The following is a 21,221-nucleotide window of genomic DNA, read 5'->3' on the forward strand; positions in this document are numbered from 1 at the left end:
ATCATTACAATATAATTAAGTTATTTTGTAGCACATACCTGAGGGAGACCAGCTGCCATCTTTGACATTAATTTTGTAAGAATTGCAGATTATTTCATCACTAGGTCTCAGTCCAGAGCAGCCAGTGTTTTCTTAACCTTTGTTTGAGTGAAAAATAAACTAGAAATACTGACTGTGACTATGTATAAAAAGATCCTAAATTACCCAAGAGGCCTTTTTTTTATTTTGGTAACAGCTTTATTGATATAATTCACATACTGTACAATTCACCCAGTTAAATTGTACAATTCAATGGTTATATTCACTCTGTGAATAGAGATATATGGAGATCACTATAAACAACATTTACATCACTCTAAAAAGAATTTCTGCCATTTCTACTCACGCAAATACACACATGCACACACACACATGTGTGTGCACAAACACACCTCGCCAGCCTAAGGCAACCACTGATTAACTTTCTGTCTCTAGGGATTTGCCTATTCTGGAGATTTCACATAAATGGAATTATATAATATGTAGCCTTTTGTGTGTGGCTTCTTTCACTTATAATGTTTCTGAAGTTCATCAATGTTATCATATTTTGTTCCTTTCTGTTTCCAACAAATATTCCATTGTATGGATAGATCACTTTTTATTTATTCATTCATTAGTTGAGGGACATTTGGGTTGTTTCTACTTTTGCCTACAATGAATAATTCTGCTACCAACGTGCACAAGTTTTTTGTGGATGTGTTTTCCTTTCTCCAAGAGAATTGTTACTAGTTCTGCTTTATTTAAAAAAAAGTTAAGTGGCGCCTGGGTGGCTCAGTCGGTTAAGCGTCGACTTCAGCTCAGGTCATGATCTTAGATTTTTAAGTTCGAGCCCCGCATTGGGCTCTGTGCTGACAGTAATCCCTCTCTCTCTTTCTCTCTGCCCTCCCCCACTCTCACTCTGTCTCTTTCTGTCTCAAAAATAAATAAACATTTAAAAAGTTTTTAATACAAAAATAAAAATTAAAAAGTTAATTTGGTGAAGCCAATTATTTAGCCAATTATATAGACAACATACTGATTGGCTTACTGAATTACTTAGTCCAGTATTTTGTTACCACACAGAATGTCTCAGTTTGGGTTATAAATTTGCTTTGTATGTATATACCATCACTTCCTACCTCTCAATTTCATATTACTCTTTTCATTACAATAGTAAAGATAATCTATTTGTAAATCCAAATCTTAATGTATGTGCTTGCCTTAAGGGAGGTGGGCCTGTAAGTCATAATTTTTCTGACGATTAACAATGAAAGGTGAGCCATTTAACAAAAATTTCATTAAAAAATTTGCTTTCAACTAAAGCATCCCTCTATAGATTGAGTCCTTTATTTGGACATTATCTACCCAGCAGATCTTTTTCTGAAAAAAAGAATGACTTTTCATTTTTCCATTTTGAATACACTGTAGAAAAATCTGATGATTTTGAAACCTCAGAAAACTTCATTGTTTTCATAGTATATTTCTAATGTTTTCCACACATCAGGACCGCAATCACGTCTAAAGTTGAATATATAATATAATCCTAACCCAATCATGACCTTGTTTCATTATTTTGGATAATGAGATATTTGAATATATATATTTTTAATTATATATTTTTGTTTGGATTGACAGTGGTGGCAAGTTTTCAACACTACTTCAAAATTTAGGCCCTGAAAATGCTGTGACACTACTTGTGTTTGCAGTAACAGAACATAAGATTCTCATCCATTCCCTACGCCCTTCCGTGCTTACTAGTGTGACAGAAGCATTAGTGTCTGTGAGTATTACAGGTTTTGTCATTGGCAGTCAATTTCATTTTGAGCATAATTGATTCATCTAATTTAAAGCTACTTTTTAAAAGCCTAACTAACATTCAGAGAGTAATGAATTTTTATGTTGTAAAAACAATTTTAATTTTCTGACACTTCATATTAGTTGTAATTATTTCACTGGTTATCAAGTGTTAGGCTTTAGGTATGAATATTTAAATACAGTTTTTTGTGTGTGCTGATAAATTATGCTTCAATGCCAAACAGCTAAATGTTCTCCTGTCTTTTGTTTATCCAAGATGATTTTCCCTTTCCACTGGCCATGCCCATATGTTCCTCTCTGTCCACTGGCTTTAGCAGATGTCTTGAGTGCACCATGTCCATTCATAGTAGGAATTGATTCAAGATACTTTGATCTCTATGACCCTCCACCAGATGTCAGTTGTGTTGACCTAGACACCAACACCATTTCTCAGTAAGTACATTTTAGTGATTCTCTACTCAGTAATTTACAACTTCGTATTATATGTATGTAATTGTATATTTTATGAATGCGAATTAGAATTCTTTTGAGCTGTATTGTTTTTGTTTTGGGATTATACCATCTTTGAATCAACCCGTTCTATTCTCCAATGGAATAGATTTAGGGTATTAGAGAGCTTGTACTGTAAAGAAATTATACCTTTAATCCTCAGATCTTTAAATATTTAAGAAACATTATAATCTTATGTAGAAATTTAGCAGAAGGGAAATGGAGGTTAGAAACAGAAAAATTTAGGGACGCCTGGGTGGCTCAGTCATTTGAGTGTCTGACTTTGGCTCAGGTCATGATCTCACATTTTTGTGAGTTCAAGCCCTGCAGTGGGCTCACTGATGTCAGTGCAGAGCCCACTTAGGATCCTCTGTCCCCCTTCCTTTCTGTCCCTCCCCCGCTAGCACTCTCTATCTCAAAAATAACCATTAAAAAAACAAAACAAAAATTTATTTACCATTTTCCAGATGAGTACAGGTGAAATCACAAATTGAATCGGAATACTATACCTTGGTATAGTATTCCAATTCTGTTTCTAGTCTTGTGTAATACTATTAGTACACTAGTACTTCAAAAAGAATTAAATAACTTTTAAGTTATAAATGATTTTATCACCTTTATACTTTTAGAATATAAGGGTTTTATAAGTTTTCCTCTCTTTTTATTGGAATAATATTTAAGTTGTAGCTACTGGAGCTATCTTTTCATAGTTTTTTTATAATTCAGTTGTTTGCTCATATACCTTATTTTCAGTTGAATCATACTTATGCTATTCAGGGAAAAGGAAATTGATGCACTGAACACACTGCATTCACAGGACATACTTACAGTAACTACAAGTTAGTCTGTTAGTAAAGCCCAAAAGCTAGTACACCTTTTACAACTTAAATATGTATATGTGCAATAGGTTCTTCTCCATTTTTACTAAGCGTGTTTCATATTAAAGCGTTTTGATTGAATTCTCTAACCTTACATTAATTCTAGTCTTGTCACGTATGTCAAAACCTCAAGTGCCTAAACCATTAGAAAAGATGGTGTTCTATTAAATAGATAATAAAAAAATAATATAAAATGATAATATATTACAGCAAAAAAATACTTCTTTTAAGGTTTACATTTGAGAGAGAGAGAATGCCTGTGCGCAAGTGTACAGGGGAAGAGCAGAGAGAGAGCAGGACAGAGGATCCCAAGCAGGCTCTGCGCTGACAGCAGAGAGTGCAATGCAGGGCTCCAACTCACAAACCATGAGATCATGACCTGAGCTGAAGTCGAACACCTAACCTACTGAGCCAGCCAGGCACCCTGAATACTTTTCTATTATAAAGTATATATGCTGTCAAAAAGCTTTTTTTCAGAGAATGCCTAACCAAGTAAATATGGGATGTACTTTGTGCATAAAAGCCATTTTATATATGGGATTGATAGAGTCTAATATTCTTTATCAGGAACATTTCACTCATTACCAGGAATATTTAATTCTTTAGATATTAAAGTATTATCCTTTTTTTCGCCAGTTGTTGATGTTACATGACATAATTTTTATTTATTTATTTTTTTTATTTTTAGGGAGAGCATGAGGAGGGTAGGGGCAGAGAGAGAGGGAGATGGAGAATCCCAGGCAGGTTCTGCACTGTCAGCGTAGAACCCTACACAGGGCTCGAACTCATGAATCATGAGGTCGTGACCTGAGCCAAAACCAAGAGTCGGACGCTTAACCAACTGGGCCACCCAGGCAACCCCAATGACATAGTATTTTTAAAAATTGAAATTCAGGGTGGTGAATTGGTATATACTGTATTTATTATGGTAATAAATTACATTTTCCCTCTTTTTATACTTTCCTTCCGGTTTGTTAAAATAATTTTTTTATTTTATCTTTTTCTTTTGATCGCTAGTGAGTTAAAGAATCAAAGAAAACATGAGTTGTTGGCACTCATTAGTAGTATTCCTTCTTGATATTATCACCCTTCCAAATGTATGGAAGGACGAAGCAGGTGAACTAACAGCTTTCTAGTTTCCTTTATCCAGAATTTCTGGATTTTATTTTTAAGTAATCACCACATCCAACATGGGGCTCGAACTCACAACCCCAAGAGTAAGAGTGACACACTCCTCTGAGCCAGCCAGTCACCCCCAAAGCTTAGATTTTTAAGTAATTTATCAGAAGGGGCACATAGCATCTACTGCCCGCTAGATTTTGGAACCATCACCATCCAGGTTTAAAACTAATTTCCTCTGCCATCGATTATCGGTTATTTTGGGAATCACCATGAGTAAAAACATGAGTAAATAACAGTAATTAGGTGTAATGAATGGACACCAAGATTCTGTTCATCTATCTTCAGCACCCTTTTTTGAGAGGCACTGGAAATAAAAGGGCAACTTGGTGTACTTCTTTCTCTTAAGTACACTTAAGTACTTAAGTGTACACTTAAGTATACTTCTTTCTCTGAAGTTGCTCATAATTTAGTTTTATAAGGCCAGCATGCACACAGTGAATGATAAAGTACAGTGGGAGTGCTGTGTTGCAAAGTTTTATCCAGAAAATAATGTAAAAAGTGTTCTACATTGTCTTCTCACTGTAATGCAGGATTCTGTGCTCCCGGTCACATTATAAAATAAAACCTTCGCAGTGGGACATCTGCAGGTGGCCCTGTTCCATCTATCTGTATTTTTATCCTCATTTGTGGAAAGATAGGGTAGATTCCAAGACAGTGGTTCTTTTTAGCCTAAGCTTTCCCATCCACTCCTTTTTCTTTGTTTGGTTTCCAAGGTGATGATTTTGCCCTTTTTGTTCTGTGGGAAGTACAGGGAACAGAAAAATAAATTCAACTTCCACTACACACATGTGCTGTGTTGTTTTTGGTGGTTAGTACATGAGTGATTCAGTTTTCTTCTCCTTTTTCTCTACATTTTTCAAGTTTTCTAAAAATATATATATATATATGGCTTCTGAAGATTTAATAAGTAAAGAATGGAATCAAAAAAGCTATAGTGAAGTCCAAAAGGTTTATGGTATTTTATCACCATGCTCTTTTCTTACTGCACGTGTGGTTGGAAGAACAACTGTGTCCTAATAATTTTAATAAAAGAGATTATAGGAGTTTGTTGTAGAAACAAAGATAGCACTTTCAAGCAGATATCCTCTTTTATAGTTATAAAAGTACTTTGGAGTATTATCCTTTGCTCAAATAATTTAATATCATGGATTAGTTATTTTCTGAAAGAAACAAAAGCAAATTTTACTTCCACTTTTAGGAAACTAAGAAACTAAATACTTAAATATACCGCAGTATTTTGATAAGCTTTCTGGATCCTCAGTTCATTTTGTCTTTATAAGTGCAAGTTTTCCACAGTGCTTGTTCTTAGAGTCAGAGTCTGTAAGAAAAAAACCTCCTATTCCTAGGATTTTCTCAGTATTGAGGTGTCTAAGGACTCTTAAATGGGGTTTGAGAATAATGACCACCATATTAAGTTTGTAGTGATTAGCATGATTCCACTGCAAGTAGAATTTACCCAGTACCAACATAATTATAATTTTTTTGCGCTATATTTGTATAAGGTTCTACTCTTGTGTGAGTTAATTTTTAAATATTCTGCATCCCAGTTTATCCTTGTAGTATTTTTCTCTTATTATAATATTTTATTTTTGTATATATGTACATACATTTTGTACGTATGTATTTTATTTTTTATTCAATATATGTTTTCTTTTACCTTTTATATATATAGCAAAAAAAAAAAAAATCTAACAAATACATTCTTGTTGTCATTTAATCTCAGAACTGGTGACAAGAAAAATGTAGCCTGGAAGATACTTCCAAAGAAACCATGTAAAAATCTGATGAACACACTGAATAATTTGCACCAGCAGCTGGCAAAATGTAAGTGTATAACTTAATTAAAGGAAGTAATTTAATCTGAGAAAGGACTCCAGTTACTTTGCCTTGCTAGTGAAAGGATACTGTTTATTTTATCTAAGGGAAATGTTTTTATAATCTTAAGGGAAAATGAACATTAAAGCAAACTTTGTTAGAAGCTGAATAGATTTATAAAATTTATTATATTTTATTTTATATCTGCTACATGTTCATAGAGCCATTTTAGAATAGTAAAATTGAAAAAGAGGTTGAGGTAATTGTTTTCCTTACTTTTACCATTACTGAAATACCGTGGAAAAAATAAGGGTTTCCTTCCCTGATGAACATGGATACAAAAATCCTCAACAAGATATTAGCCAACCAGATCCAACAATACATTAAAAAAATTATTCACCACGACCAAGTGAGATTTATACCTGGGATGCAGGGCTGGTTCAATATCCGCAAAACAATCAATGTGATTCATCACATTAATAAAAGAAAGGACAAGAACCACATGATTCTCTCAATAGATACAGAGAAAGCATTTGACAAAATAGAGCATCCTTTCTTAATAAAAACCATTAAGAAATTAGGGATAGAAGGATCATGCCTCAAGATCATAAAAGCCATATATGAAAGACCCAATGCTAATATCATCCTCAATGGGGAAAACTGAGAGCTTTCCCCCTAGGATCAGAAACAAGACAGGGATGTCCACTCTCGCCGCTGTTAACTCAACATAGTATTGGAAGTCTTAGCCTTAGCAATCAGACAACACAAAGAAATAAAAGGCATCCAAATCGGCCAGGAGGAGGTCAAACTTTCACTATTTACAGATGACATGATGCTCTATATGGAACTCCAAAAGATTCCACCAAAAAAAAAAAACTGCTAGGACTGATCCATGAATTCAGCAAAGTTGCAGGACATAAAATCAATGCACAGAAATCAGTTGCATTCCTATACACCAACAATGAAACAATAGAAAGAGAAATCAAGAAATCAGTCCCATTTACAATCACACCAAAAACCATAAAATATCTAGGAATAAATCTAACCAAAGAGGTGAAAAATCTATACACTGAAAACTATAGAAAGCTTATGAAAGAAATTGAAAAAGACACACAAAAAAATGGAAAAATATTCCATGCTCCTGGATAGGAAGAACAAATATTGTTAAAGTGTCAATACTACCCAAAGCAATCTACATAGTCAATGCAATCCCTATCAAAACAACACTAGCATTCTTCACAGAGCTAGAACAAACAGTCCTAAAATTTGTATGGGACCAGAAAAGACCCTGAATAGCCAAAGCAATCTTGAAAAAGAAAACCAAAGCAGGAGGCATCACCGTTGCGGACTTCAAGCTGTATTACAAAGCTGTAATCGTCAAGACAGTATGGTACTGACACAAACAGACACTCAGATCAATGGAACAGAATAGAGAACCCAGAAATGGACCCACAAACATATGGCCAACTAATCTTTGACAAAGCAGGAAAGAATATCCAATAGAATAAAGACAGTCTCTTCAGCAAGTGGTACTGGGAAAACTGGACAGCGACATGCAGAAGAATGAACCTGGACCACTTTCTTACACCATACACAAAAATAAACTCAAAATGGATGAAAGACCTAAACATAAGACAGGAAGCCATTAAAATCCTCCAGGAGAAAGCAGGCAAAAACCTCTTTGATCTTGGCCGCAGAGACTTCTTACTCAACACGTCTCCAGAGGCAAGGGAAACAAAAGAAAAATGAACTACTGGGACCTCATCAAAATAAAAAGCTTCTGCACAGCGAAGGAAACAATCAGCAAAACTAAAAGGCAACCCATGGAATGGCAGAAGATAGTTGCAAACAACATATCAGATAAAGGGTTAGTATCCAAAATCTATAAAGAACTTATCAAACTCAACACCCAAAAAACAAATAATCCAGTGAAGAAATGGGCAAAAGACATGAATAGACACTTCTCCAGGGAAGACATCCACATGGCCAACCGGCACATGAAAAAATGCTCAGCATCACTCATCATCAGGGAAATGCAAATCAAAACCACAAGGAGATACCGCCTCACACCTGTCAGAATGGCTAACATGAACAACTCAGGCAACAACAGATGTTGGCCAGGATGCAGAGAGAGAGGATCTCTTTTGCATTATTGGTGGGAATGCAAGCTGGTGCAGCCACTCTGGAAAACAGTATGGAGGTTCCTCAAAAAACTAAAAATAGAACTACCCTACGACCCAGCAATTGCACTACTAGGCATTTATCCACGGGATACAGGTGTGCTGTTTCGAAGGAACACACACCCCCTAATGTTTATAGCAGCACTATCAACAATAGCCAAAGTATGGAAAGAGCCCACATGTCCGTTGATGGATGAATGGATAAAGAAGATGTGGTACATATATACAATGGAATACCATTCAGCAATCAAAAAGAATGAAATCTTACCATTTGCAACTATGTGGACAGAACTAGAGGGTATTATGCTAAGTGAAATTAGTCAGAGAAAGACAAATATCATATGACTTCACTCATGTGAGGACTTTAAGAGACAAAACAGATGAACATAAGGGAAGGGAAGCAAAAATAATATAAAAACAGGGAGGGGGACAAAACATAAGAGACTCTTAAACATGGAGAACAAACAGAGGGTTACTGGAGGGGTTGTGGGAGGGGGGATGGGCTAAATGGGTAAGGGGCATTAAGGAATCTACTCCTGAAATCATTGTTGGACTATATACTAACTAACTTAGATGTAAATTAAATAAATGAATAATAATAATAATTAAAAAATAAGGGTTTCCTCTTGTATAACATTCTCTTCATACAGAGAATAGAAGTTTAATTTTGAAAATTTAAGACAGATGGTTTAAATTAGAAAGTGCTGATGATTTTAGTGGGGTGAGAGCTGGGTTTTAAGCTTTCACCTTCAGTGGATCTTAATGCCGTCCTTACCTCAAATAATTTGAAAATAGAAGCCTACCAAATGCATTAGGAAATTAATCAAAATGAAAATTGATTGGGATATAGAATGTTTCAGTAAAAAGCTTATATAAGAATACCTTGACAGTGATCCAGAATTATCAATAAGAAGAATTAAACCTTCATATACTTAATCTCTTGGTATTTTTAGAACAATGGCCCATTCAGGGTCCACGATTTAATACTTACTGTTTAAAAAATGGTCAGTAATGGTATAGCAGTATTTGAGGTTCTCTTTTACGTATTAGGTGAAAAATAGACAGCGGAAGGGGCCTATATCCTTGAGGGTTCAAAGTGACCATAGAGTTGGAAATAGACATGGAAGACGACAGTGTTTCCCAAGTAAACCTTACAGCAAGCAGAGAATCTGGAAGTGTCTCATAAGTACTGGAATAGGAAAACAGTGACATGAAATAGAGCAGCATGTCATCTTAGGTGGCAAATAAATTATGTATAGAATTTTATTTAAGCTGACCAGTTAACTGCTTTCTAACAAGGCATACACTTCTTGTAAATAGCTGAGAAGTCCAGCAGCTTTTGTAGCAATATTTAAAATATTAAAATCTGTGAAATAGCCTGTCCAGCTGTATTGAAGGGCAGAACCTTAAAGCTGAAAATTATAAACTTTTAAGCAATACTGATAGTTGAAGATTGTGTAACACTTTATATATAGCTTCAGAACACTTCCACATATATTTTTTATCTTTACAACTCTGAAGATAAATTGAGGGAGGTTAAATAGCTTGTCAGAGATTATACAGTTAACACGGATGAAGCTAGGATTAAAATCTAGATCTTCTGTATAAAGGCCCATGTTCTTTCTAGTACTGTTACTTTTTTCGACAATAAGAACTCCAGAAAAAACTTTGTAAGATGATTTATTGTTCCTCGTATTTTGAAAAGTTTTTAAATTTTGAAACAATCACAAACATGTTCCCTGATCTTTGAGAATAGATGCCCCATCACCTCCAAATGGAATATATTTCCTACCCAAAAATACATTCTCCTCCACCACTACATAACCATGAAAATCAGGAAATTACCAGTGAGCATTTCTGCCATCTTTACCTGCAGACCAGATTCAAGTTTTATTATAATAATGTTCTTTATAGAAAATAATCCATTTCCAAATCAGATGTCTTTAGTTTCAAGTCTCTTTAGTCTCCTATTCTGCAAACACTTCTTCGATTTCTCCTTTTTTTTTTTTTTTTGATACTTTTGAAGATGGTATTTGCTATCATAGAATGGTCCATGATGTGGGTTTGTCTTGAGTGTCCACATGGTAAATATAGGTCATACAGTTTTGGCAGGAATATCACAGAAATGACACTATCTTCCTTTCCTAGCATCCTTATCAGATCGTGAACTACTTTGATTTGTCCCATTATTGATGAAGGTGTTCACTTTGTACACTTGATTAAGGTGGCATCTAGCAGGCCTCTTTTACTTGAGTTTATTCTTTTACTACCTAATGGCTTTAGCGTTGAGTTGTTCAGGAAAAGGAAGAGCTGTTTTTCACATTTTAATCCATGTGTGTTTTTCCTGTCGGCACTTACATTTTTTTAAAAGGGGGAGAGGGTAGAACTAATGCATTTAACCCTGTTTCCTGTTGATATGGTTGCTATGATTTTCTCTTATTAATTTATATATAGTTACTTCAGAACATGATTTTTTTTTTATGGTAGTCAGACAAACAGGAATAATTTTATATTTACTTTGGTTGAAACGAACTCAGCAGAGGCTAACAAATGATGTAGCAAGCTTTGCTGGGGTTTACATATTATGAAGTTATGTAAACAAAGAGTTAAGTAGCTTGAGCCCTTTTGAAAACAATAACTTATTTCTTTCAATTTTTTTGAAATATAATTAACATACAGGACTGTATAAACTTGAGGTGTACAGCGTGACTTGACATACATATAGAACAGATTTATACTGATACCATTATTAACATTGGTTTCAATAGTTTGGAGAAAACCTTAACCCTGTATTTTTTCACAGTGCAGCAGAGACCAAGAGACGATGGACTAATGGACTTAGCAATGAATGACTATGATTTTAATTCTGGAAAGAGGTTGCACATGATAGATTTGGAAATCCAAGAGGCATTTTTGTGTTTCATGGCCTCTATTTTAAAAGGCTATAGATCATACTTAAGACCAATAACACAAGCCCCCTCTGAGACAGCCACAGATGCGTCCTCTCTTTTTGCCTTGCAAGGTGAGCGATTGTACACTTTTATAGCTTTCGTATCACTGAGTTTAACCTTATGATGATACAGTTTTTCTGTGTTAGTAGCTCATGTTTATCAAAATACGTAGCTATTTTTGAAGTATGTGAATATACCAATTTTGTTGGTAATCCATTTCCACACAGCTAGTTATTTCTCAGACAAATTAGAAATAATCCCATTAACAAAATATGTCAAAGAAACTATTTGAAAAGCACAGAGCTTTGTAACCATGTACCGCTTCACTCTTTTGTGCCACAGATGTGTTAGGATATTGATAGTTTCAGTTTTCAGAGCAGCTGGGCAATGTTGAACACTCTGAGGAGCCTCTGGGATGGTCACCTCCAAGCATGCACAGCCTCATTCATTTTACTTCATTACACTTTATAAATATTCCTTTCTTTCTGTTTGTGCCCTGAAACAAAAGAAGTTGGAGAGCCCCCGAGTGCAATTTGTGTCAAAAAACAGATTTATTTTCTTTTGTAGTATATAACATTTGGAAGAGAAATTCATTTAATAAGCATATATTGAGTTCCTCTAAATGCTAGGTATATAGTGGCATGCAAAAGATACATGGTCATAAAGAGAGAGAGAGAGAGAGAGAGAGAGAGAGAGAGAAGGGGGGGGAGAGGGAGAGGGAGAGAGAGACATGGTCACTTCTCCCAATGAGCTTATAGTCAAGAAGATAAGCAATTTGAAGGGCACCTGACTGGTTCAGTCAGAGGAGTATGTGACTCTTGATCTCAGGGTCAGGAGTTCAAGCCCCACATGAGGTTTAGAGATTACTTAAATAAATAAAACTTAAAAAAAAAAAAGATAAGCAATTTGAAAATAGTATGAATGAGGGGCACCTGGGTGGCTCAGTCAGTTGAGCATCTGACTTCGGCTCAGGTCATGATCTCACTATTCATGAGTTCGAGCCCTGCTTGGGGCTCTGTGCTGACATCTCAGAGCCTGGAGCCCACTTCGGATTCTGTATCTCCCTCTCTCTCTGCTCCTCCCCAGCTTGTACTCTGTCTGTCTGTCTCTCTCTCTGTCTCTCTCTCTCAAAAATAATAAAAACAAACATTAAAAAAATAATATGAATGAACACTTTATTTCACAACTTTAGATCACAGAAAACCCTTCTGAGGAATTTATCTCTGAGCCATAATCTCAAGGATGAATACAAATGAGCCAGGCAAAAGAAAAGTAGAAAGCTTTAGACAGAGAGAACATTTGGAAATAGTTTGAATTTATGGGCCCAAAAGAAGGCCCAAGTGTAGTGTAACTGATCATAGTAAGCAGTGTGGAGTGCAAAATCAGGAAATAAACTTTTCCTCTGTTTCAGTAAGACACAGACATAATCAAACACTAGAGAGGTTGTAACTGTTGCTCTTTAAAAATGCTTTCACATTTACAATTTTATATATAATCCACAAGGTAATGAGAGGACAACAGAGACAAGTCTGGGTGAAGATTTGAAAGATCTGGGTTCAAGTTCCTTTCCTATTGCTGTCTTTGTCAGGTCACTTCCCCAGGGGTCTTAGTTTCTTCTTCTGCAAAATGGTAGGTTGAGGAAGTACAGATGACATGGTTAATCAAGTTCCTTCTGGCTTAAAATTCTATGAATCTTTGAATGATCCTATATTTTGTGACATTATGAATTTATGTTGAACAGCTTTCTTAAGAAGCCGGGACCGATCACATCAAAAATTCTATAACATGATGACCAAAACACAAATGTTCATTCGCTTCATCGAGGAATGTTCTTTTGTCAGTGATAAAGATGCAAGCCTGGCATTTTTTGATGACTGTGTAGATAAAGTAAGTAAGAGTATGTCTACGGTGCCCTAACTTATTTTGTATGATTGTTTTACATGTTATGAGTTATAGTTTCTATTTAACTTTTATCAGCGCTTAACAGAATCTAAGTTCATTTCATTTCATCATTGACTCTTTATATTATTAAAGTTTTGTTTGGACTGCTAGATATTATAAACCACAAACTCTTAAGAGTACCTTGCAGGATTTTACTGAATCATGAGTTTTATTTTAGCAACCAGGTCTATAACTTTGCCTGCCCACTTACAGACTATGGGAGTTCTGTCCAAGTCTGTGGACCTCCAACTTGAGCATCTGTAGTTTTCACCTCTCCTTATTGTACATTGCCACATGCTGAGAGTAGGTGTAGTGCATAATGAATATATCACTTGAATACTTCTACAATTTGGAAGTGAGTTTATAGCATAAATTAAGTGAATTAATTCTATTTTAAATTCGTGTATGAACCCTTCTCTTCCCCTTCAGTCCTAATATCATAAGGTGGTTATCTATGCTGAACATAGAGGAGGTTGGGGGACAGTGATCTAGAGTGGGGTGTTGAAACCTGAATGGGGTGAGGAAGGAGGAACAGACTAGCATTGGGTGTTGGAGCCCAAGCCAGGTGAAGACAGCATCTGTGTAAGGGGTGACCTAGCATGGAGAATCAGAGGATGAGCAGGATAAAAGGAGTGCCCAGGCTGGGGGACAGACAGCTGCAGGGGATCAGAATAAACAAGATGAGAAGAGTATCCATGCCAAAACAGCATGGAGTATCAGAGGCTGAGCAAGGTGAGGAGAGTGTCCCCACAGGTTAGGGGCAGCAAATGGAGTATCGAAGTTTGATCCAGATGAGGAAGATGCCAGCTTGGTGGGGACAGAGGGTAGGTCTGGAAGTAGCTGTTGAGGCCAAATTAGGATGAAGAAGTCGTATGTGTGGAGAGGGATGGTGGTGGAAATGGGAGAATGTAAAGAGGAGTGGATCAAATAAATATATTAAAGATAATGAAGTTACTCACTGTCAGAGAAGGGACTTACAAATACAGCAAAGGAGAAAACCAGAATGAACCCTGTGTTATTAGAGTGGAGTAAGAGGTTTGATATATCATTGGTTTTCAGTATGTATAGACAAATATAGAAATAAGTACAGATGTAAGTATGTATGTCTGTGTGTGTACATACATATATTCCCTAGCTCTGTACACCTAGAGAATCTGGAAGCAGCCATACCCCAATGGTGGTGAGTACACCTAATGAACAGAATTTGGCTTCTAATGCCCATTCTCCACTAAAAGGAATTAGGACTCCTTGGAGAATAATTGGGTCTAGGGCAAGGAAAGTACAGGATGAGCCCTGAAGTAGCTTGTGCTAGAACATAAGGAATTACTCCAAGAATAATGGAGACATGTTTTTTAAAACAACAACAACAACACACACACACACACACACACACACACACACACACACACACACAAAGATAAGCCAGCTTGAAGGAACCCCCACTGGCTATATCTGAGACAATTTGAACATCAAATCTAAGTAACAGATTATAACCCATTGAATAAAATAGGAAACTATGAGTTTACACAGGTACTGAGAGTCTAATGAGAAACAGGATTTTCATTTCAAAATATCTCTGCACAAAATACGTATTAATTACAAAATGGGCAAGAGGAATTTTATAGTGGAACAGAAAGCCTGGCAGACACCACTTTTATGTAGTCATCAAAGTGAACATTACAAGTAGGGAAACAAATCAGCATCATATGCCTATAATAGGCCACTGTGAGAATACAACATCAACTCTGTGATATTTCTGCCAAGGATGCATGACCTATAGAATCTCAAGGAAGTATGAGACAAACCCAAATTAAGTGACATCCCTCAAAATACCCCTTCTGTAATCCACAAATTTTCAGGGTTAAGAAAATAAAGGAAAAATTAAGACACTGCTCAAAAGTGAAGGAAACTAAAGAGTCTTGACAAGCAAATACAAGGCTCATCATTCAGAACTGGATGCTCTTGGCATACCATAATTAACATAATCAGTAAAGCTCGGAGGTAGTTTGAGGATTAGACAGTGGTAGTAGTATAACATGTTGGTTTCCACAATTTGTTGTATTATGGTTAGATAGCAGACTGTCATTGTTTGTAGGAAGTACACACTAAAGTATTGAAGGGTGTTGGGTCATCAGGCCAGCAATTTACTCTCAGACGATGAAAGGGAAAACATTATATGCACTTTAAAAGTTATTGTACTTGGAACTCCTGTAAATTTGTGAGTATATATGCATACAGTGTTCATGATTTTATGCCCATGACCATAGAAAAAAGGAGGAAAGCAAAGTTTTGTCATGTATTTAGTCAACAAGTTATGCTTGTAAGGTTTTTTAAAGAAGTCCATCACGTTCAAATTTATGTGACTTAAAGAAAATGTGATTGATTGATTATTTTTTAAATATAATTTATTGTCAAGTTAGCTAACATACAGTGAATACAGTGTGCTCTTGGCTTCAGGACTAGATTCCCATTATTCATTGCTTACCTACAGCACCCAGTGCTCATCCCAACAAGTGCCCTCCTCAATGCCTATCACCCCTTCCACCCCCCCCACCCCGATTGACCCTCACTTTGTTTTCTGTATTTGTCTCTTATGGTTTGCCTACTTCTCTGTTTGAAACTATTTTTTCCCTTTCCCTTCCCCCATGGTCTTCTGTTAAGTTTCTCAAATTCTACATATGAGTGAAAACATGTAATATTTGTCTTCTCTGACTGACTTATTTCACTTAGCATAATACCCTCCAGTTCCATCCACATTGTTGCAAATGGCAAGTTTTCATTCTTTCTCATTGTCAAGTAGTATACCATTGTATGTATATACCATATCTTCTTTATCCATTCATCAGTTGATGGACATTTGGGCTTTTTCCATAATTTGGCTATTGTTGAAAGTGCTGCTGTAAACATTGGGGTACATATGCCCCTGTGAATCAGCACTCCTTTATCCTTTGGATAAATTCCTAGTAGTGCTATTGCTGGGTCATAGGGTAATTCTATTTTTAATTTTTTGAGGAACCTCCACACTGTTTTCCAAAGTGGCTGCAGCAGTTTGCATTCCCACCAACAAGTGAAAGAGGGTTCCTGTTTCCCCACATCCTCACTAACATCTCTTGTTTCCTGAGTTCTTAATTTTAGCCACTCTGACTGGCATGAGGTGGTATCGCCTTGTGGTTTTGATTTGTATTTCCCTGATGTTGAGCAATGTCAGGCATCTTTTCATGTCTGTTGGCCATCTGGATGTCTTCTTTGGAAAAGTTTCTATTCATGTCGTCTGCCCATTTCTTCACTGGATTATTTGTTTTTCGGGTGTTGAGTTTGGTAAGTTCTTTATAGATTTTGGGTACTAACCCTATTTTCTCCCATTCCGTCAGTTGCCTTTTAGTTTTGTTGATTGGTTCCTTCACTGTGCAGAAGCTTTTTATCTTGATGAGGTCCCAATAGTTTATTTTTGCTTTTATTTCCCTTGCCTTTAGAGACATGTCGAGTAAGAAGTTGCTGGGCTGAAGTCAAAGAGGTTGTTGCCTGCTTTCTCTTCTAGGGCTTTGATGGTTCCCTGTCTCACATTTAGGTCTTTCATCCACTTTGAGTTTATTTTTGTGTACTGTGTAAGAGAATGTTGCTGTCCAGTTCTCTCAGCACCATCTGCTAAAGAGACTGTCTTTTTTCCATTGGATACTCTTTCCTGCTTTGTTAAAGATTGGTCATACGTTTATGGGTCCATTTCCGGGTTTCCTATTCTATTCCATTGGTCTTTGTGTCTGTTTTTGTGCCAATACCCTATTGTCTTGATGATTACAGCTTTGTAGTACAGGCTAGAGTCTGGGATTGTGATGCCTCCAGCTTTGGTTTTCTTTTTCAACGTTACTTTGGCTATTTGGGGTCTTTTCTGGTTCCATACAAATTTTAGGATTGTGAAAATCAGTGATTTTTGAGGGGAGGGAGCACAATAGCCAAAATACAACTCATCCTCACATTCAGAAATTGCCTCAGTTCTTTTTGTTTTTTAATTTTTTTAATGTTTATTTATTTATTTTTTTTAATTTATTTTTTTTTTCAACGTTTATTTATTTTTGGGACAGAGAGAGACAGAGCATGAACGGGGGAGGGGCAGAGAGAGAGGGAGACACAGAATCGGAAACAGGCTCCAGGCTCTGAGCCATCAGCCCAGAGCCTGACGCGGGGCTCGAACTCACGGACCGCGAGATCGTGACCTGGCTGAAGTCGGACGCTTAACCGACTGCGCCACCCAGGCGCCCCTAATGTTTATTTATTTTTGAGAGAGAGAGAGAGAGAGAGAGAGAGAGAGAGAGAGAGTGTGAGCGGGTGAGGGGCAGAGAGAGAGACACACAGAATTCGAAGCAGGATCCAGGATCTGAGCTGTCAGCACAGACCCCTACGCAGGGCTCGAACCCACGAACCATGAGATAATGACCTGAGCTGAAGTTGGACGCTTAACTGATTGAGCCACACAGGTGCCCCAGAAATTGTCTCATTTCTGAGTTTGACATGAAAATGTCCTTTACTAATTGTTAAATAAGTACCAAATATGTCTTATAAAAATGAGAAATGATTCTGACTATGCCAGATGTAATAGGAAAAACACTGCATTGGGAATCAGGACAACCTGAGTTCCATCTCTTATACTTGTAACTTTTGTGGAGTCATCTAGTCTTTCTGTGTTGTTTTCTTATCTATGTTTAAAACATATTGTGAGTAGAGACTCATTATGCACATCTCACAGTGTTCAGAGTAGTGTAGTATGAACCGAAAAGTAGAAAACATTATGAGTCTATTTATATTTTGCTGATTTTTATTTGAATTTATAGATTGGTAGTTTATTCACTATCTTAATCAAATCTGTAAGTTTGCCTTAGTTGGTGCTTAATAGAAAGAATAAATAAATAGAAAGGTCTGTGGTAAATAGAAAAGTGTGCTTTAAAACATTTTCTTTAAGTCCTTTTTTATAGGAATAATTGTGTTGGTTTTGTAGGTAAAAATGATATTTCTGGGGGCACCTTGCTGTCTCAGTGGGTAGAGTATGCAACTCTTGATCTCAGGGTCGTGAGTTCAAGCCATTGGGCATGGAGTCTGCTTTTTTTAAAAAGTGGGGTTTCTGACTAGCATTATGTGCTTTGAATGTTTTTCCCCTGTGATGCTGGACTTCCACTGGTCATCTTTATGTGCAATTCAGCTTGCTTTGTGAACTGTGGCATACATTTGTATAACAGTTTTTTCCTGTGCCAAACTAACTGAATCATAAGGGACTAAACTCACAATCAGAGATTGGGTAATAGCATACTTTAGCCAATACGTGGATTAATCCACATGGGAACACTGAATTTGTTGTAGGAATTCAATTAACTATGCAGAGGACAGAAATCTTGTATTGTTCCCTTTTATTTTTACTCATTTTGTGCACCTTGTTCATAAGTTTGTATTTCAACTAAGAACTCATACAGTAGTGTCCATATCACATGGTTTTTAAAATACTCATTAATATTGTAAGACACATAACACTTTTCCTAGGTCCTAGGGCATCGTGTTCTGAGGAGGATATTTTATTACTGATAATTACTACCTTATATTGTCTAGGAATTTCTGAAAGTAGGACACCTGCTATTTACTTGATAAGAGTCCGTGCAGGACATGGTTAGAATAATTGCACAAAGAATATACGTTCTGTTGAGAAAAGCCAATCCCATTAAATGTGTAACCATTGTTTCTAGGCAGATTATTTTCCTGCAATGCTATTTACCTATTCAAACTCTAGATCCAACAAAAGATCCAATGGAATCACGTTATAATTAAATATTTTAATGACTAAGAAAATTAACACCGAAAATTAACTCATTAAAACATAGTTGTATTTGCTTTATTATATAATTCAAAGGAAGTTTTTTATTAGAGAAAATAACAAAATGTCACAAGATTCAAAATATACCTTAATAACCTTCATATACACTCAGAGGTTCATTGTATTTCTAGTATCATTAAGCAGAACTCTCTGAAATAGTAAATATGCAGTACTGTTGCTACCTTTCGTATTTTAGTACCACAATTTAAGTATACTCAGCACAGCAAGTTAGTACTTGCTTTTAGTCTGCAAATGTTTTCTGAATATCAGTAACACCTGAGATTTTTATAATGTTTGTTTATTTTGAAAGAGAGAGAGCGTGTGTGCGAACAGGAAAGGGACAGAGAGAGAGAGAGAGAGAGAGAGAGAGAGAGAGAGAGAGAGAGAGAATCCTAAGCAGGCTACACACTCAGTGGGGAGAACCTGATGTGGAGCTCGAATCCACAAACCGAGAGATCATGACCTTAGCCAAAATCAACGGTTGGATGCCCAACTGACTGAGCCACCCAGGTGCCCCTGAATATCAATAATAACTTAAAAAAATAATCATTTATGTTGGGGTTCTTAGTTGGGTGACTTTTTTTTTTTCAAAATGTATTTATTAATTTTGATAGAGAAAAAGCATGTCAGTGTGTGCATGGGAGGGGGGCAGAGAGTGACAGGGGGAGAGAGAGAGAGAGAGAGAGAGAGAGCGAGAACAAGGATCCCAAGCAGGACTTGATCTCACAAACTGAGGATCATGACCTGAGCTGAAATCAAGAGATGCTTAACTGACTGAGCCACCCAGGTGCCCCTTTTAACTTAATATTTTAAATGAACAGGACCTCTTACTTTTGGCAATTTAGCTATGGAAAATAATATTTGCTTTTATATATTTATATATAAATATTTTATATCAAATATATATTATATATAAAATGTTTTTGTTATATTTATATAATAATGTTATATTATGTTATATATAATATATTATTGTTATATTATTAATTATATATATATATACAGAGAGAGAGAGAGACTACCTAAGTCAATCTATGACTAAGAGTGAACAGGAATCAGACATATCTTTTGATCTTAGCATATTCAAACAGAAAACATTTCCCCAACTTTTTTTTAAGTTTTTTTTTTTTTTTTTTTTTTAACATTTATTCAGTTTTGAGAGACAGAAACAGAACACAAGCAGGGAAGGGACAGAGAGAGAGACACACACAGAATCCAAAGCAGACTCTGGGCCCTGAGCTGTCAGCACAGAGCCCAACACAAGGCTCGAATTCATGAACTTTGAGATCATGACCTGAGCCGAAGTGGGCTCAACCGACTGAGCCACCCAGGCGCCCCACATTTGCCCAACTTTAAAAAGCTAGAGTGGGTAATGCTGAATAGGAATAAGAAAAACAGTGTGTGAGAATTGTATGAGTTTCGTTTATGACTAATTTAGGAACCATGTGTTCTTCATATGATTATGTTTTGAATTCTTACAATCAGTTCCTATAGGATTGTGCTTAATTAAAGGCAGTTTGGGTTTTTTTTAATGTTTTATTTTATTTTACTTTTTTAATTTACATCCAAATTAGCATATAGTGCAACAATGATTTCAGGAGTAGATTCCTTAATGCCCCTTACCCATTTAGCCCATCCCCCCTCCCGCAACCCTTCCAGTAACACTCTGTTTGTTCTCCATGTTTAAGAGTCTCTTATGTTTTGTCCCCCTCCCTGTTTTTATATTATTTTTGCTTCCCTTCCCTTATGTTCATCTGTTTTGTCTCTTAAAGTCCTCACATGAGTGAAGTCATATGATATTTGTCTTTCTCTGACTAATTTCGCTTAGTTCCATCCACGTAGTTCCATCCACCCTCTAGTTCCGTCCACATAGTTGCAAATGGTAAGATTTCATTCTTTTTGATTGCTGAATGATATTCCATTGTATATATGTACCACATCTTCTTTATCCATTCATCCATCAACGGACATGTGGGCTCTTTCCATACTTTGGCTATTGTTGATAGTGCTGCTATAAACATTAGGGGGTGTGTGTTCCTTCGAAACAGCACACCTGTATCCCGTGGTTAAATGCCTAGTAGTGCAATTGCTGGGTCGT

At 36.3% G+C, this 21,221-nt stretch overlaps 1 protein-coding gene across 7 annotated transcripts in view; it reads left to right on the plus strand.

The window, feature by feature from the left end:
- The window catches only part of DENND4A (DENN domain containing 4A), a 130,922-nt gene that overhangs the window by 60,545 nt on the left and 49,156 nt on the right, over nucleotides 1-21,221 (plus strand). For all 7 annotated transcript variants that reach the window (XM_030317893.1, XM_030317897.1, XM_030317894.1 and 4 more), the window contains exons 10-14: nucleotides 1,654-1,798; nucleotides 2,090-2,265; nucleotides 6,106-6,206; nucleotides 11,181-11,399; nucleotides 13,070-13,215. In XM_030317893.1, coding sequence (XP_030173753.1) covers nucleotides 1,654-1,798; nucleotides 2,090-2,265; nucleotides 6,106-6,206; nucleotides 11,181-11,399; nucleotides 13,070-13,215 — 787 coding nt within the window. The remainder of the gene's footprint in view (nucleotides 1-1,653; nucleotides 1,799-2,089; nucleotides 2,266-6,105; nucleotides 6,207-11,180; nucleotides 11,400-13,069; nucleotides 13,216-21,221) is intronic.

The sequence above is a fragment of the Lynx canadensis genome, chromosome B3 (assembly GCF_007474595.2).
Source record: "Lynx canadensis isolate LIC74 chromosome B3, mLynCan4.pri.v2, whole genome shotgun sequence".
NCBI classification, from domain to species: domain Eukaryota; kingdom Metazoa; phylum Chordata; class Mammalia; order Carnivora; family Felidae; genus Lynx; species Lynx canadensis.